The sequence below is a fragment of the Gymnogyps californianus genome, chromosome 27 (genome assembly GCF_018139145.2).
Source record: "Gymnogyps californianus isolate 813 chromosome 27, ASM1813914v2, whole genome shotgun sequence".
Taxonomy (NCBI): Eukaryota; Metazoa; Chordata; class Aves; order Accipitriformes; family Cathartidae; genus Gymnogyps; species Gymnogyps californianus.
The window spans coordinates 2212723-2227648 of NC_059497.1; the positions used below are offsets into that span (position 1 = coordinate 2212723).

Below are 14926 nucleotides of genomic sequence, written 5' to 3' on the forward strand. Positions count from 1 at the left end.
AAAGAGAGAAAAATAAAGGAAAACCACTCAAAATTATATTCTATATAATTCTTCATTTATACATAATATATCTATAATACTTCAGTGAGGAGTAAATGTAGCATGGGCAGGTGACTTGTGCATCTGTGGCTGCGACAGCAAGAGCTGTGGAAGAGTCACACAGGGACCTCTTGGTGACAATACAAGCCTTACGGATAGAGGGGAGTCTGCTGTCCCACGTGGCCGTATTGCCCGGGTGTTGTTGGACATTAGATACAAAACCATTCCAAGGTTTAGTCCACCAGCTTTGCAGTTACTGATACACTTCACACACTGTTTATTAAAACTCTGCCTGTTCCTCTTGAAGGGAAAAACGTAAAACTGTGTACAGTTGTGCTCACGGTGTTCTTCAGCAGAGCTTGGCACCTTGCAAAGCACAGACTTGCTAACCATCACTGCTGTAAGCAGATGCTGCTCCCCTGGAAACAAACCTTATGGGAATGCCGGTCGAGACTGGAGTCCTTCCCTTTCTGAGAGAAGGGAATTAGGACTAATTAACTGCACAGCAAGAAAAACTACTTGAGAACAGGATGATTATCCAGCAATGCTCACCCCTGCATTCAGGAGGAGACCCGCTCCAGACGCCATCGACCCTGTTCTCCGTTGTACAACGAAGAGTTTCATTTCCCACAAGCTGGAGCCCAGGGTCACACGTGTACAACACGACCGAGTTGTACGTGAACTCCTCTGTACTGTTGCCGTTGTGCTTCCCGTTGGGAATAGCTGGAGGCGGAGGACAAGAAATGGCTGGGGGAGAAAAAGAAAAGAGTTCAGGAGGTGACCTCTGGGATGCTCTTCTCCACGATGTGAAGAGAGGAAAACCCAAGGGCCACTTGCACACAGGCTCGCATTGCACCAGGAGCAGGGGCTGAAACGGGGCACTGGCCACCCTCTCGGCATGCGGTTACTTTTAGGTGCCTCCCAGCCTGCTGTCCTGCGTGCACAGGGGCAGGGGCAGTCTGCAGGGACACCAAGGCCACTGGGTTGCTCATTTACGTCAGTCTGTCACATGCAGAAGGCACCAGTGAAGCTGCTGGCGAGTCCCTGCTTTCATCGTGCCTGCCAGAGATACTTACCTGACTTCATTAGTAAAATCAACACACGATTCCGTATTTCTGAATTGGAATATTTGGTATTTCCAGTCAAGTGCTGGACAACTTCACTTACCCCGACAAGCTGGAAGTTGACTCCAGGCAACTTCACCTCCCCTTAGGGAACACCAGACGAGAGGCGACTCCCCCTTTAATGTGTACCTGCAGTGGCAGAAGGCACATCCCCGAATCGGTCTGTTGTCACCAACCAAGAACATGTCACCCCAGAGAGGTGACGAGGACTCGACAGGCAGAGCCCCTTGTCCCGGCTTGCACACCAGTGACTCTGGCCAGGCAACTGGGATGCAGTGGGCAGCTGCCTTCACACTCACCCATGGTTACAAACTACATCTGCTTTTGCACCGAACAGATGATCATTTGCAATAACTTTGCCATGTTCTGGATTTGCTGGAATACCACAAGATTTCCCTAAAAAAGAGTAAGATTATCCTTAGGACACTACAAGGACGGGGAAAAAACCCACAGGCATACTTTTCATGACAGCATGGCAATGTCAAACCAGGCATCTGATGGTATTTCATGCTAAACGTCATTCAAAAAAAGCAATTCTAAAATCCAAATCAGACGTGGCACTCGGAACACAGCGCTGCGGCTGCAGCCGTGGGAGGATGTTGGAGAAAATGAAACGACATGGAGACACTTACTCCGACATAGCTCAGGAACTTCGGACCATGCTAAGTTGTCAAGACAAGTGCTGGTGGGGAGCTGGTCTGTGGTATTCTCATAGCCTGGGCGACAAATATACTTCACCGTGGTATTAACAGCATAAAAATTCTGCATTTCATCTTCTTGTGATATTCTAGCGAAATGCACACGTAGCGGGCTGGGACAGCTACCTAGCGACAACAAAGACAACCAACATGTACAGTTATAAAGCAAAAATAACAATATTTTGCATTCAACTATGTATAAACATAAATCCAGGTGATAATGCACAAGCCTCCCTAAGAATATGAATACCACAAATATTTTTAAGAAGGTGATTGGTAATTTTTGTAATTCAAAAATATCCCTAGATGACTATTTAGTGGGAAAAGATTTTAAATGTTAAAATTTGCTCTCTTTCAATCATTCACAAGAGCAGTGCTTACCTCCCTTGCCAATTCCACTCGTGTTTGAGGTGGGGAAGTGCAGCCAGTTCTCACTGCGGAGGTTTGCAAATCCCCAATGCCAAACCTTCCCCCTTAGTTAACTCTTGCGTCAGCAGTCAGATATGTCAGCGCTTCGCCACCGTGGTTCTGCCCCTCTTTCCTGTGCTTCCCCAAGCTATCCATCTATTTTTATTAACACACAAGTGCCAGCACATGGCTCCAATGAACTAAGCAGAGTCAGGAAAAACGGACAGTCAGGCATTCCCTGACCAGCAACTCGATCACATGTCACTTCGGATGGGGAAACTCTCAAACCAGCGATTGCCAAAGCAGTAAGTGTTTTCACAAGCAGCGTGCCTCTCTGAGCAACTTGTTGCAGAGAAAGTGAAATACTCACGGCCACAAAACTCCGGGAGGTTGGACCACTGGGAGTTTCCAAGGCACTGTATCGTATCTGACAGCAACGGGCGTTTAACATAACCTGTGAGGCATCTGTACGTTACTTTGGAGTCGACGCTGAAGCTTCCCCGGTGTTTAGTGTCCTCGGGGGGCTCCGCGTGGCTTATATTTGGCAACGGCCCACAGTCACCTGCAGCAAAATAAAACCGGATTTAGTGGGGCTTCTCCTCCAGCTCCCCGAGCAGGGCACAGCGCAGAGGCGCGCACACACGCAGCGCTGCACACGCAGGCTCCGCAGGAGAGCAGGGCACACGCACCCACGACCCGCACACGGCAGAGCGGCGCCCACGCAGCACACGCCCAGGGTGACAGGGCTCACCCCACGCTGCACGCCCTCCCGTCCCCCCCAGCCCTCCCCGTGGGCTCACCCCACGCCGCGGGCAGCAGCAGCAGCGGCAGCGGCAGCGCGGGCAGGAGCGAGCAGCGGTGCCCGGAGCCCATCGCTGCCGCGGGGGCGCCTGGACGGGCAGCGGAGCGGGCAGCGGAGCGGGCAGCCGAGCACCGCCCGCCCGGCCCCGCCCGGGGGGGTGCAACCGGGGGCTCCCTGCCTCCGCCGGGGCCCCCGCAGGGCGGGGAGCGCAGGAGGAGCCGGGGCCACTCCCGGAGCCGCCGGGAAGGGGAAGGCTTGCTCAAGAGCACGCGTGGGTGCTGCTGCTGCTGCTGCCACGCGCGGGCAGCGCGAGGAGGCAGCTGCCGGCCGAGGGCTGCAGGCAGCACCCGCAGCTGTGGGATGCGCAGCCAAAAGCAGTGCGGCTCCCAAGGCCTGCACCCCTGCCTGCCTCCCGCGGCTCCCCTGTCCTCTCCCTGCGGTCTCATCGCTGGGACGTTTTCTGGCGAAAGCCTTTAACTGCGGCTGGAAGCGGGAGTGGGTTTGAAGCACACGGTTCTCCTCATGTCTGCTCCAAGAGGCGCTCTTGGCATCCAGAGGAACGCAGCGGGGCTCTCCAGACACCCACCGCCTCAGCCTCTCCTTCAAATCGTTTCTCTGCACCTTGCAGTAAAGACAGCCCTCTCTCCAAAGCTATCAAGTCCCAAAGGAAAAGGAGAAAAAAAAAAAAACCCAAAAAGGGCAGTGTGTGGGTCTTGCCAGCTCCGGCTGTGAACCTGCAGCACGCCCCAAAGCTGGGAGGGGTACAGAAGGTCCCCTTCATCCCCCAGCACTGGCTCTGCTGTGTGCACAAACGAGAGCTGCATCTTCATCGGTGCCTCCTGCCCTCTCTGACAGCGTCTGGCCCAGGGAGCCCGGCGCAGCGCAGCTCGGGGGCACCAGCCCCCCGCCATGCCCCTCAAACCATCTTCAAACATCACCTGCCCGTCCCTAGGAACAGACCTCCGTGAAGAGAGGTTTTTCTGCAAGAAGAGAGGAGAGAAGGCGGCTTTTCTCTAGCCTGGGGGGTGCACAGGAGACCAGAGGGCTGTAAATCAGCCCCGCTTTAAAGCTGCTAATTGAGCTGCTTCTATTAAGACCTATGCACAAAACAAGGCAGCGGGGATAGCAGCATTTCCACTGTAACTCTCCCAGATAGACACAAAACTCTTCGAACGAGATGCTGCACTGCCCACAGAGGCTCAGGGATGTCCTCGAGCCCCGCCAGGCACAGGGGCAGTTTGCCTCGGCTCCGTGCCGGCGCAGGGAAGCAGAGCTGCTCTGGGCTTGTGGGAAGAGCCAAAGGAAAGGTTGCGGCTGTGTTTGCTGCCCTGTCCCGCTCTGCTGAGCAGCACTGCCAGTAACGGGGATGTGTCACCCCACCCCAAGGAAAGGGCAGCCAGCAGCAGGCTGCCTGCCTGCCCTTTCCTGCCTCCCTCTGTTATCCAGGAAACAGCGATGTTTCCACTGAGCAGCTCAGTTATCTTTTTTACTTTTTCTTTTTTTTCCACTTTATTTCCCTTTCCAACACAATTTGTGCTCCAAGCATATGTAACAAAAGCATTTGCAATGAGGCCAAGAGGTGTTTTCTTAAGGGAGGAGTCAAGCAGCCTGGATAACGTATTCCTTTAAAATACTTACTTGTGAACATGTTGACAAATTATGTGGAGATGTCTTGGCCACGTATTTTTACAGGTCGCTGGTCACCTGAGGTCTGAATTGGGATGGCGGCTGCATAATGCAAAAGGGGGTTGCTAACAGGAAAAAAAATGCTTTAAATGCTGGGGAATTCTCCTACAATGGCTTACAGCAGTGACCTCAGTGTGGGATAGCAAGATGTTGAGAAGTATTTGGCAAAGCCTTCTTGTGACGTCGAGTCTCCTCAGGGAGTGGCTCGGTTCGCACGTACATCAGAAGAACCAACTGCTGTAGTTTCAACTCAGTAAAATCCCCTTGCTAACAGAGTTCAGATTAACCCCTTGAACCAGGCTGCTTTCCTACCTGAGGCAGGAGACATCTGTACCTGCCGAGACCGTCAGGCGCAGACCAGCCCGTCCCTCTGCCTCTCTGCCACCCACGTTTGCTGTCCTGTTTTGCCCTGTATTGCCCCAGTAACGGACTGAGCACCGAAACCTTCTGGGCAGGAGCTGCCCCAGCAGCTGAGCCCTGCGATAGCGGCTCTGCGCCTGCTCAGCTGGAGCTGCCGAGGGCGACTTGCTTTATCTTGCTCTGACATCCCTTCCCCGTGCTGCAGAAATCAGGCCAAGCAGATGGCGATGGCAGAAGCGAAAGCATGTACAGCGGGGAGGCTGACCCGTGCTGCTCTGTGCATCTACGCTGCCAGGCTCCGACTGGAACAACATGAGTGTTCCAGCAAAACTAGCCAGCAAAAACAGGAGTTGAGCTGCCGGAGTTGCTCTTGGCTTTCCACAGAAACCCGCCCTCTGCTCCCTGCCTGCTCCCACGCGCTCCTGCCATCCCTGTTGCAGGGCAGCAGCCTGGGACGTCGCCCACAGCCCCCAAAGCCTTTCTGGGACTGACCCGCTGCTCTGAGGGGGGGAGCCGCAGCAGAGGGGCTGCAGAGCTCGGGACCGGGACAGCTAAATAGGATTAAGGCAGGTATGCATTGTTCCAGCTTTCTTTTTCAGACCACTTACTAGAAACGCTCACGTTCTCAAACATTACCGCATGGATTTTCTATTTTTCCTTTTTTTTTTTTTTTAAACCAAGTTAAACTTGCATAGGAGGCCATTTAGAAAATAAGTAAGAGTGCTGATAAAGAACTGATTGAGCAGCAAATCTGACCACCATCAAGATATCTCTAAAAGCTGATACCTTCCTGAAAAGAGCATAAAATATGAAAAGAGAACAAGCAGGCAGTTGAATTCACAGGCTATCCTTTATAAACAATTACCATTTATTACTAAATGTAAATAAAACCCCAGAAAGGCACCTAAATATAAGGCAATTAGTGTACTGTATAGGACAAAGACAGTAAGCAGCAAACAACATAAACACGACATTTCCAGTTTCTCTGTTGCAGTATGACAACACTGGAGAGTATATTTAGCAGTTACTTCTCTCTGTCTGCACGTAGTCGATGTGCTCACAGCCTGCAGCGTTACAGAGCTGCCTTCCTCCGTTTGGAAAGCAGAAGTAGCTCCTTTACAGTATGAGATTAGTAGAGACCCAGACTGCTCGTGGCTGTTATCTTGCATGTAGTCTGAACAGAAATATAAACTGCAAAGAACTTACGTCTGATACCAAAAAAGCTTTTGCTGAAGAAGGTGCTTAAGGTACTGAAGATATAAAGATCAACATTCAATTTAGCATATAAAGTACTATGATTTCCTAAAAGAAATAAGCACATAACTTTGCAAGACAGGGAAGTCAGTATTTTGCTTTCAGCACAACCCTGCTGGCAGCTAGCATGGGTTATCTGCAACTCGACCGTGCTACAGCCAGAAATTCCTGCTAAGCTCAGCCCCGCAGAGGGGCTCGGAGCCTATCCTGTCAGTCGGTGTATTTACCGTGATTGTTATGGCAGCAGGTCGGCGTTGCTAGCGAGCAAGGAAATGCGCGGTTGTGGAAACACTGAGTCGAATGGGTTGTGACATAACCGAGCTCTGTCAGAAATTCTGCAGAAGGCCTGAGGGGTTTCTGGGAAACGGTGGCTTCCCACCGCCGGCCTGAAAAAAGGCTGGTCAGATCAGTAGGGAATCGTAACTGGATTCGGGATGTTAGGAGGAAATTGCTGAAAGAGAGAAAAACTCAGATGGGAGAAGGAACTGTGGGAATTAGCCGACTCTTGCATAAGTGATTTTCAATCAATTTCTTGGAACATTAAAACACATCACAATTAAAAAAAATACATTTTGTACATGTGCATGGGACAGACCTGATCTAGCTTATTCTTTGTCTTAAAGCAAAGTGTAAGAGTCCGGCCATTGCACGGGGGCACTTTAGAAACAGGACACGGTGAAAGGTTTGCATGCATTATGCTTACAGTGCTATTTTTGTTTGAAAAGATAACAATATATTTAGATAGGTGGGATCCCATTTAACTGCGTGTCTTGTCTACATCTGCAGTAAGATGGCAGGAAGAGCAGCACGTGCCAGTTGTCTTTGCAGCCATGCGAGGAAAGTGCAAGTGCCTCCTCCCAGGGCTTCTTCCACGGGGGTTCTTTTGTCATGGCGTCACTGGAGGAGGGCAGACCCGTCACAAATAAACCGCTTCAAAGCTACAGATAAATCTTTCCGTGCACTTGCCATGGGCCATATACGCAGCCTGGGGAAGGAAATGTTCACATGAAGATTAGCCTGGCTGTAGTTTCAAGGAGAGTTAAGCCTTCTGCCCAGATTTTTAAAAACCCACCCAGTTTGGGGGTGAATTTTAGCACTGCACTTTAGAAGGGCCCAAACCAATTGCTGCTTCAAACACTAGAGGCTCTTTTCAGGCATTCTTCCATTTCCCCCCATCTCGTCCCTTCTCCAGCCTTCTAGCACTGAGGGGCTGATTTTACAGGACCCATGTTTTGGGCAGGAGAGCCAAGTTCCTGGAGTACAACACAAAGCGGCGTTTCTCACACTTGAGATCGTGTGTTAAGCTGTTGCTTTGACATGATCTCCTGAAGAAGTGCCAAGAATGACAAAAGAGTAAAAGAAGAAAAACCAACAGAAAGAGATTTTTAAATCAATCTTTGTTCTGAAGTTACATAGTAGAGCAAAGTAGAAACTTTTAGGCAAAAAAAAAAAAAAAAGACAAAGTTTTCCCCTTTCTTTCCACATTGTATCATCTAGGATGCTTCTAGCCTTCGTTTGTTCTTACCAAGGACCCAACATCACCAAACTTCATCTCTTTTAAGGCCTGCAAAGCCCTTCTTGGAGCCCTTTTCCTACACTGATACCACTGCAACGTCTTTCCTACAAACACTTCCACAAGTGCCCAACCATGCAGCCCGGTTACCCTGCCTTTAACCCTGCAAGTGGGATTCTTTGATTCCTTGTTTAACAGTCCAGACAAATACCTCGGGGTTTTGGTCCCAGCCATCAGCCTGGCGATGCTAGCAGGCTGGAACAAACCCCACCTTTGAGAAGTGATGCAGCAACGGGGAAAATCCCTCCTGGCCACGCTGCCCCTGCACGGGGGCATTTCTGGACCTGGGCTTAAGCAGAAGCCTCGTCACGTTTGTGTAACAGCCCCGGGCTGTGCAGGTTCACACACAAAATCCACCACAACAGGGGTGACAGATTTTCTGGTTTTGACCCAAGAGACATGGCTCAGGGATGGGCAAGTTCAGCTTGACCCTGACACCAGAGAAATGCTTTTCATCCAGTCTCCGGTTGGGTAGCGAGACCCTCCAGTGAGTGTTTTGTCTTTATTACTTGCCATTACACGCTTATAGTTCCCACCTAGACACAGTTTCCAACACAGCTGACACTCACCCTTTTTACGGGTAAAATAATCCTTTGCAACGGATGGGGAATCTGTTGTAGCAGCACTTCTGCCATGTCCGGCTTCTCCTGGCTGCCCAGGACCTCGCTGGTGTGGAACAAGGTTAGCGTTAGTGCATTGCCTCTCGCTGCCGGAACAAGGACAGAAGCCCCAGCATTCTTAAGGCTACATGGTACAAAGTGATCTCTTCCTTTTCAATATGGCAAAAAATGAGTTAAATGTAATCTGTAATAATGTAAGGGCAAGGAAACGATTGATAAATGAAAATACATTTCATATGAAGCAAAGCTTTTTTAAGAGGAGGAGGTCAGCGCAAGTCAAAGTTGAGCTTTGAACCAGATGCCCAACCCGCAAAAAATATAAATTATACGAGAAAACTTATAGACGAAAAGAACATCACACAAAAAAAAATCACTCACTTCCACAAAATGATGCAACTTTAGACCGTTTTAAGTTTTCAAAGCAGCCGGCTTGGGGGAGGATGCCAGAGATCCCCATGTACTTTGGAAGACACACGGATCCTTGGCTCGTCCCAGGAGAATAGTAGTTTAGGGTTTTGTACAAAGGTACAACAAATCTGAACGCTGAGGTAGCACAGCTCCTTGACACTGAAGAGAAACATGGGAAAAAATGAAAGCTCCAGGTACAGGACTGGGAGTAACCAGGGAGTGCAATAATGAGTTCCCCTGAACTCCAAATGAGCCTCCAGGACTCACCCGGTGTCCTGGAGAAAGAAGAAGAATGGGAGAAGGAGATGGTATTTTGGAGTGACTTTTTATAAAGGCTGAGCTTCATTTCCCATGTGAAAGCCTTCTTAGATTGTTGGATGCCATTTCCACGGGAACCTGAAAAGAAAGAAAATCACAGTGTGAAATTCATCGCATGGCTTTTCATAGAAATGTGATAAAGGAGCAAATTAAGTTGGGAAACATGGGACTTACTGTAGAATCATTTCAACTCACTTTGGGGAGGAGGACTCCTTTCTGTTTCTTTTGCTCCAGGTTTGACAGATGTGCTTTTCTCTAGGGTATAAAGAGTAAGTATTGCTAGAAGCACTACGCCTTTCTTGCACAGACCGTTCATTCCTCGCTCACTTCAGCAGCACTGCATTTTTTCACTTTAAAATTGCAGTATGACTTACGTCTGACATGTCCTGTACTAAGCAATCACAATATTTTAAGCTGGTGCATGCTAAATACTGAACTCATAATAAATGCTAAACTCGGATGAAACTACCTTTGCATTCAGGCACAGCTCCGCTCCAGACTCCGTTTGTTTTGTCCGTACTCGTACAACGGATGCTCACGTTTCCAACGAGCTGGAAGCCAGGGTCACAGCTGTAAGTCACGGTTGAGTTATAAGCAAATTTTCCTACACGTTCGCCATCATGCTTTCCGTTGCTAATTTGAGGAGGTGAAGAGCAGGTGATTACTGCAGGAAAGAAGGTCAACATGAGTATTGCCAAAAGCTTCAGTAATAATGAAAATGCAAAATGTTTCTTGAGTCCACCTAAGATTCTTGAAGACAATAAACTTTCTGGACAACTGAAGATAGGTAACTAGCACTGCCTCCTGTCTCGATTATCTCTCTTCTGTTTCTGAAGTGTTTCTGTTGTCGCATCGTTCTCCCTCTCACTCCAAGGGTCACAAAAAATAATCAGGCAACTTGCCATGACCTGGCTCATGATTCCTCGAAATCTCATCCCGTCACCTGCACTGCAACCTTAAGTCAGGAGAAAATATGTTGATCTTGTGGGAACAAAACTGCTGAAATACAGTGTCAGCAGCAAAATGGGTACTTCTCAGCTGCAGCGTTGGTGACAGATCTGCCCATAATATCAACAAAAACAATGTATGAAGACAGGTTTAGACTAGACATAAGTGTTCAGGACCCACTGGAGTGAAGTCAAAAGTAAGGTTGGATTAATCTTACATTCACAAGTTGGAAGTTTACTCCATTCAACATCATTTCCTTTAAGCTGACACTGGATGAAATGACTCCCATCTAATTTGTACCTAAGTGAAAATACACAAGAAAAGAAAAATTTGTGTAACTATCCAGAAACTGAGAACAATCTTTTTCCCCGTACCAGTATGGTCAGGAGTGTTGAAAAGGCAGTTTTAAAGCAAGCAGACGTGCAGATACACGCTGGTTAACAGGAGAGCTCCTTCACCTTGCTCTCTGCCAGGATTCCTGTTAATCTATTTTTAGGCGATTCTCTCCTTTGACTCATTGCAGAGCACATCTCCCATTGCAAGGATGGGAGAAGTCATAGCTGACGTCTAGCAGAGCACGCACAGAATGCCAGACAGCGCTGAGGTTAGGTGTGGATTCCCACATGGATGCATCGGGCTCAGATTTGCTGAATCAGGGACTGTTTCTCCCTGCCTGCTTCCTGGCAGAGAACAGTGCTGGGATTCAGGCTGCTGGCATCCAGTGCCTTTCCCACACCGCTGTCACCCACCAGGACGAGGTGAGGAGGTGAGGAGCTCCCTCCTGAGCGCACACAGCATCTCTAAGAGCTGTGGCTCAGCCCCTGCCTGCTGCTCCACATCGCGGCGGTGCTGCGTTACCGAGGGCCGTTAGCCGGAGCTGCTGAAACCCTCAGTGCTGGTGGCAGAGGGCAGGGCGCCCGGCGTCCTTCAGTGCCGCCTGCTCCCGAGCACGTTGCTTTCGGCTTGTAAGGGTGTAACTGTTTTGCTAAAGTTTTGCCAGAAAAGCAAACGACAGCAGACTGCTGGCGTAGCTTCTCAGCTGGTCTCTGCAAATAGGCAAATGCATCCACTACGTACAGCAGGGACCAGTGAGGAGCTATAGAGATCTCTGGTTCATTAAAGTGGCTTTTGGATTGGCTTGCTGGAAGCTAATACATCTTGTTCTGAGAGCACCGACACCTTCCCCAATCTCCGAATTACATCCTCCTGTTCAAAAAAATACTCATCATTTGGATATGATTGATAGTTTCTGATCATGCTTAGATGGATAACATTATCCCTCCGCCCTGATGTGTATTTCCAAAAATTAGCTGAACCCCAGAAGGGTGGGACATGCTGTCATTTCCCCAAAGTCCACCCTAAGGGAGTATCTGGAGAGAAAAAAGCCCTCTGTTATATTTGAAGGAGCTGCAAAGACTGGCAGAATAAGCCAGATGATGCCAGCTAGCTCCTGCTAGGGAGGGAGGAATACTAGCTGGAGTTGCAAGAGCTTAGTTTTGCAGGTCAGTGTACTGCATATGGGCCCTGATTGAAAGCAGGCAGAAAGCGTGAGTCAGCTCACTAACTGACGGAAAATGTGCTTCACTGCAGTTGTCTAGCTGAACATCACTGAATTTTAAAAATTCCAACATAACCCCTTTTTATTCAATATATCTCAAATACGTTAAGCTAAAATACTTTAAGTAACTTGTTTTGAAGTCTATAGTTATAAACTGACAGGACAACCAGCCCTGTTGGGATAGATGCCCTGGGGCAGTTAAATTTCCTCTGAATGACACTTGAAGGAAAAGGCAGCCATAAATTCAGACCCCAATCCCTTCCCTCCAGCTGTGTCCTATTCCTTCCCAGCCCAAAGGTGTAATTCAAGTGGGAAAAGCAGCCCCATGCTCCGCACTCACAGGAGCGATATATTGTGAAATAGCAGCCCAGCCCGTGTCCACAAGTTCATTGCACTGCACTGGAGTTTGTATTCCAGCATCAGCACCGGTGTACTGGAGCTCGGGGCATTGCCCCGTGACTCACCCGTCGTCACAGAACACGTTCACTCTTGCGCCGAACTGCAGGTCTGTAAGGGTGACCATCCTGCCCCTGGGCAGCGCTCCCGGGTGGCCGCAGGATCTCCCTGCCGGAGAACGAGGCCGGTGTTAGTCGTAACACACAGGGATGGAGAAACAAAAAAGGCTGAATAAGGGACAGACTTAGAGGGTTACACCCAAAGGCACCAAAGCGTTTTACTTCTCACTGGTCACAGCCGAGCCGGCAGGAGCCAGAATCAGCTGTAGGCGAAGGTGTGGATCCCCATAAGGGCTCCACGCTCACAGCGGTAAGCATCTCGCAGGAGGGCAGAGGAGAATATTTGCAGAGATATTTCCATCTCAATAGTTTGGCAGTAAGTTACTCGACCGTGACAAATGTATTGCTGCCACATCATCAGTCTTAATATTACATGCATTTCACCAAGAAACATGCTTTGTCTTCATTTTGAAGTTCAATGCTAGAATTGCGAATTGGCATTTGTCCTGTGCATATGCCGTGTTCAGATGCAAACATATTTCCTAACATGAAAATCAAAACAGATCCGTTTATGCCAGCAGAAAAAAAAAGAACATTATTGATACTCCTGCTCTTCGGTCTTAAATATGAATGTCAAGGAATGTCCACCTAATTTTGTATTAAGCACGTAGCTGTTGGGATGATAACGACCCAGCTGCATTTCAGCACGCGGGTTGGGAGCAGCTACCTGACCTGCTCTGAACTCCACAGCTCCTTTTCAGCAAGCAGAGCGGAGCAGAGCAGAGATACTCACTCCTGCACAGCTCAGCAGCTTCCGACCACGCCAGGTTTTCAAGGCAAGTGCTGGTGGGGGAACTTTCTGAGGTATTCTCGTAGCCAGGGCGGCAGACGTAGCTCACGTTGGTCCCAACAGGAAAGAAGTTAATCCTCTGGTCCGCCTTGGACAGGGCAGCAAACCGCAACCTTGTCGGGGCACCGCAGCTCCCTGGCAGTCAAGGAAAGCAGGCCTGAAAGAGCTGCCCGCCGGAGGAATGCAAAATAAACCTTGGAATCACAGAAACGCTCTCACTACGGTGCTTTTGGAAAGCTCCTCCTGTTCATCGCAGGTTACTTCTGTTTTCTTACCAGGCTGCTATTCTGCTGAATGCATCTTTTGCGAAGCGCAGATGAAGATGCATTAACTGCACAGGCGAAGCAGTTAGTAGGGAATTAGAAGTCCCATGCACGTGCCGTGGGGCAGCGCATGCTGCAGCCGCTTGCACAGCCTCTGCCCGCCGGGGCTCGGGAGACGCGCAAGCATCCTGGGCTCCGGCCACCGTCCGACTGACCCCCTCGACGACAGGCACAGATCCTGCACCCGTCAGCAGCTCTGACGAACAGCAACTAAGGGAAGCGGGTTTGTACCTCGCCAGGAGGGGTAGTGCCATTGCAGAGCAGCCGCCGTAAGGGGCAGAAATTTTAAGCCAAGCAAGAGATAGGCGAGGGAGCAGCGTTTCACAGAAAGGAGGTATTTACGGCCGCAGGGCTCGGGCAGCTTTGACCAGTGCGCGCTGGGCAGGCACTCCACCATGTCCGACCTCCCGGGGATTTTGATGGTGCCTTCGATGCACGTGTACGTCACCCTGGATCCAACGGGGAAGCTGCTGGCATGCTCGTCGCTGGACGGTCTGGAGTGGGTCATGCGAGGTGGGGGCCCACAGTCACCTGCGACAGGAGAAGACCTCCTCAGGTGAGGACCCCATTCCCTGGCCCCTTCCCCAGCCCCAGCGAGCATCCCAGGGAGGCAACTGGGCTGGCCCAGGCTTCCCTCTGGGCAAAGGCACCGGGCAGGGCTGCATCCATGAAAGCATCCGTGAGAGCATCAAGCAATGGGTCCTCAGGCTTGGGGGTGGTGGCATCACCCTCCCCAGCCCCTGAGCAGCAAGGTGGGACCTGGGCAGGTCTCGCTGGTCCTCCCCACACATCCTGCATCCCTGTACTCACTGCGAGCCACAGGCATGCCTAGGAGCCCCAACAAGGCCAGGAGCAGCATGGGGTGGCCAGACCCCCGTGCCCCAGTGGGTGCCCCGCAGCGCAGGGTGCCTGGGTGCTTCCCCGGTCCTGGTTCTCCAGCCTTCATTGCAGCAATTTCTGTGCTCCTCTGTTGAGCACCGTTGGCTTCAAGGGGCTGTTTCTGAAGCTGGGAGGAGATGCAGCACAGCAGACTGAGCCAAGCCTCTGGAACAGTGGAAACCTTTCCAGAACACACATGGAGCTAAAGCCTCCGGCAGGGACATGGCGAGCAGCTGGGGTGGGGACAACTGTCATCCACAGGCTCGGATAAAGCCTCCTGGTCCTCCTGCTCCAGCATAAGGGATGGGGCAATAACTCAGCTCTTTTATTTGACCTGGGACTGGCAGTGAGCCCTGACTAGGCACAGTTTTATCAAAACCAAATGCTACCAGAGCGGAGAAGACCCCCACCCAGCCCCAAGCTGTATCCAGGGTAGGAAAATGCCTGCTTAGTTATTTGCTGGCAGGTAATGTAACACAGATCTTGTATAAGCAGAGTTAGTGAAACAAAAAATAAAAGCATTTTCCTTTTTGTTTTTTTTTTCTTCATTGCCTGACTTACTTGTAATTAGGAATGGGTGTGAGCAAATACATCTGTGTACTGACTAACACTCTGAAATATCC

At 50.1% G+C, this 14926-nt stretch overlaps 1 protein-coding gene across 1 annotated transcript in view; it reads right to left on the minus strand.

Annotated features, from left to right (window-relative positions):
- The window catches only part of LOC127026099 (uncharacterized), a 76630-nt gene that overhangs the window by 43138 nt on the left and 18566 nt on the right, over positions 1-14926 (minus strand). The window contains exons 20-31 of the mRNA XM_050911169.1: positions 13767-13955; positions 13045-13236; positions 12261-12360; positions 10456-10538; positions 9760-9954; positions 9240-9368; positions 8514-8650; positions 5904-5907; positions 2640-2831; positions 1796-1987; positions 1116-1247; positions 592-786 (exon numbers count right to left, since the gene is read on the minus strand). Coding sequence (XP_050767126.1) covers positions 592-786; positions 1116-1247; positions 1796-1987; positions 2640-2831; positions 5904-5907; positions 8514-8650; positions 9240-9368; positions 9760-9954; positions 10456-10538; positions 12261-12360; positions 13045-13236; positions 13767-13955 — 1740 coding nt within the window. The remainder of the gene's footprint in view (positions 1-591; positions 787-1115; positions 1248-1795; positions 1988-2639; positions 2832-5903; positions 5908-8513; positions 8651-9239; positions 9369-9759; positions 9955-10455; positions 10539-12260; positions 12361-13044; positions 13237-13766; positions 13956-14926) is intronic.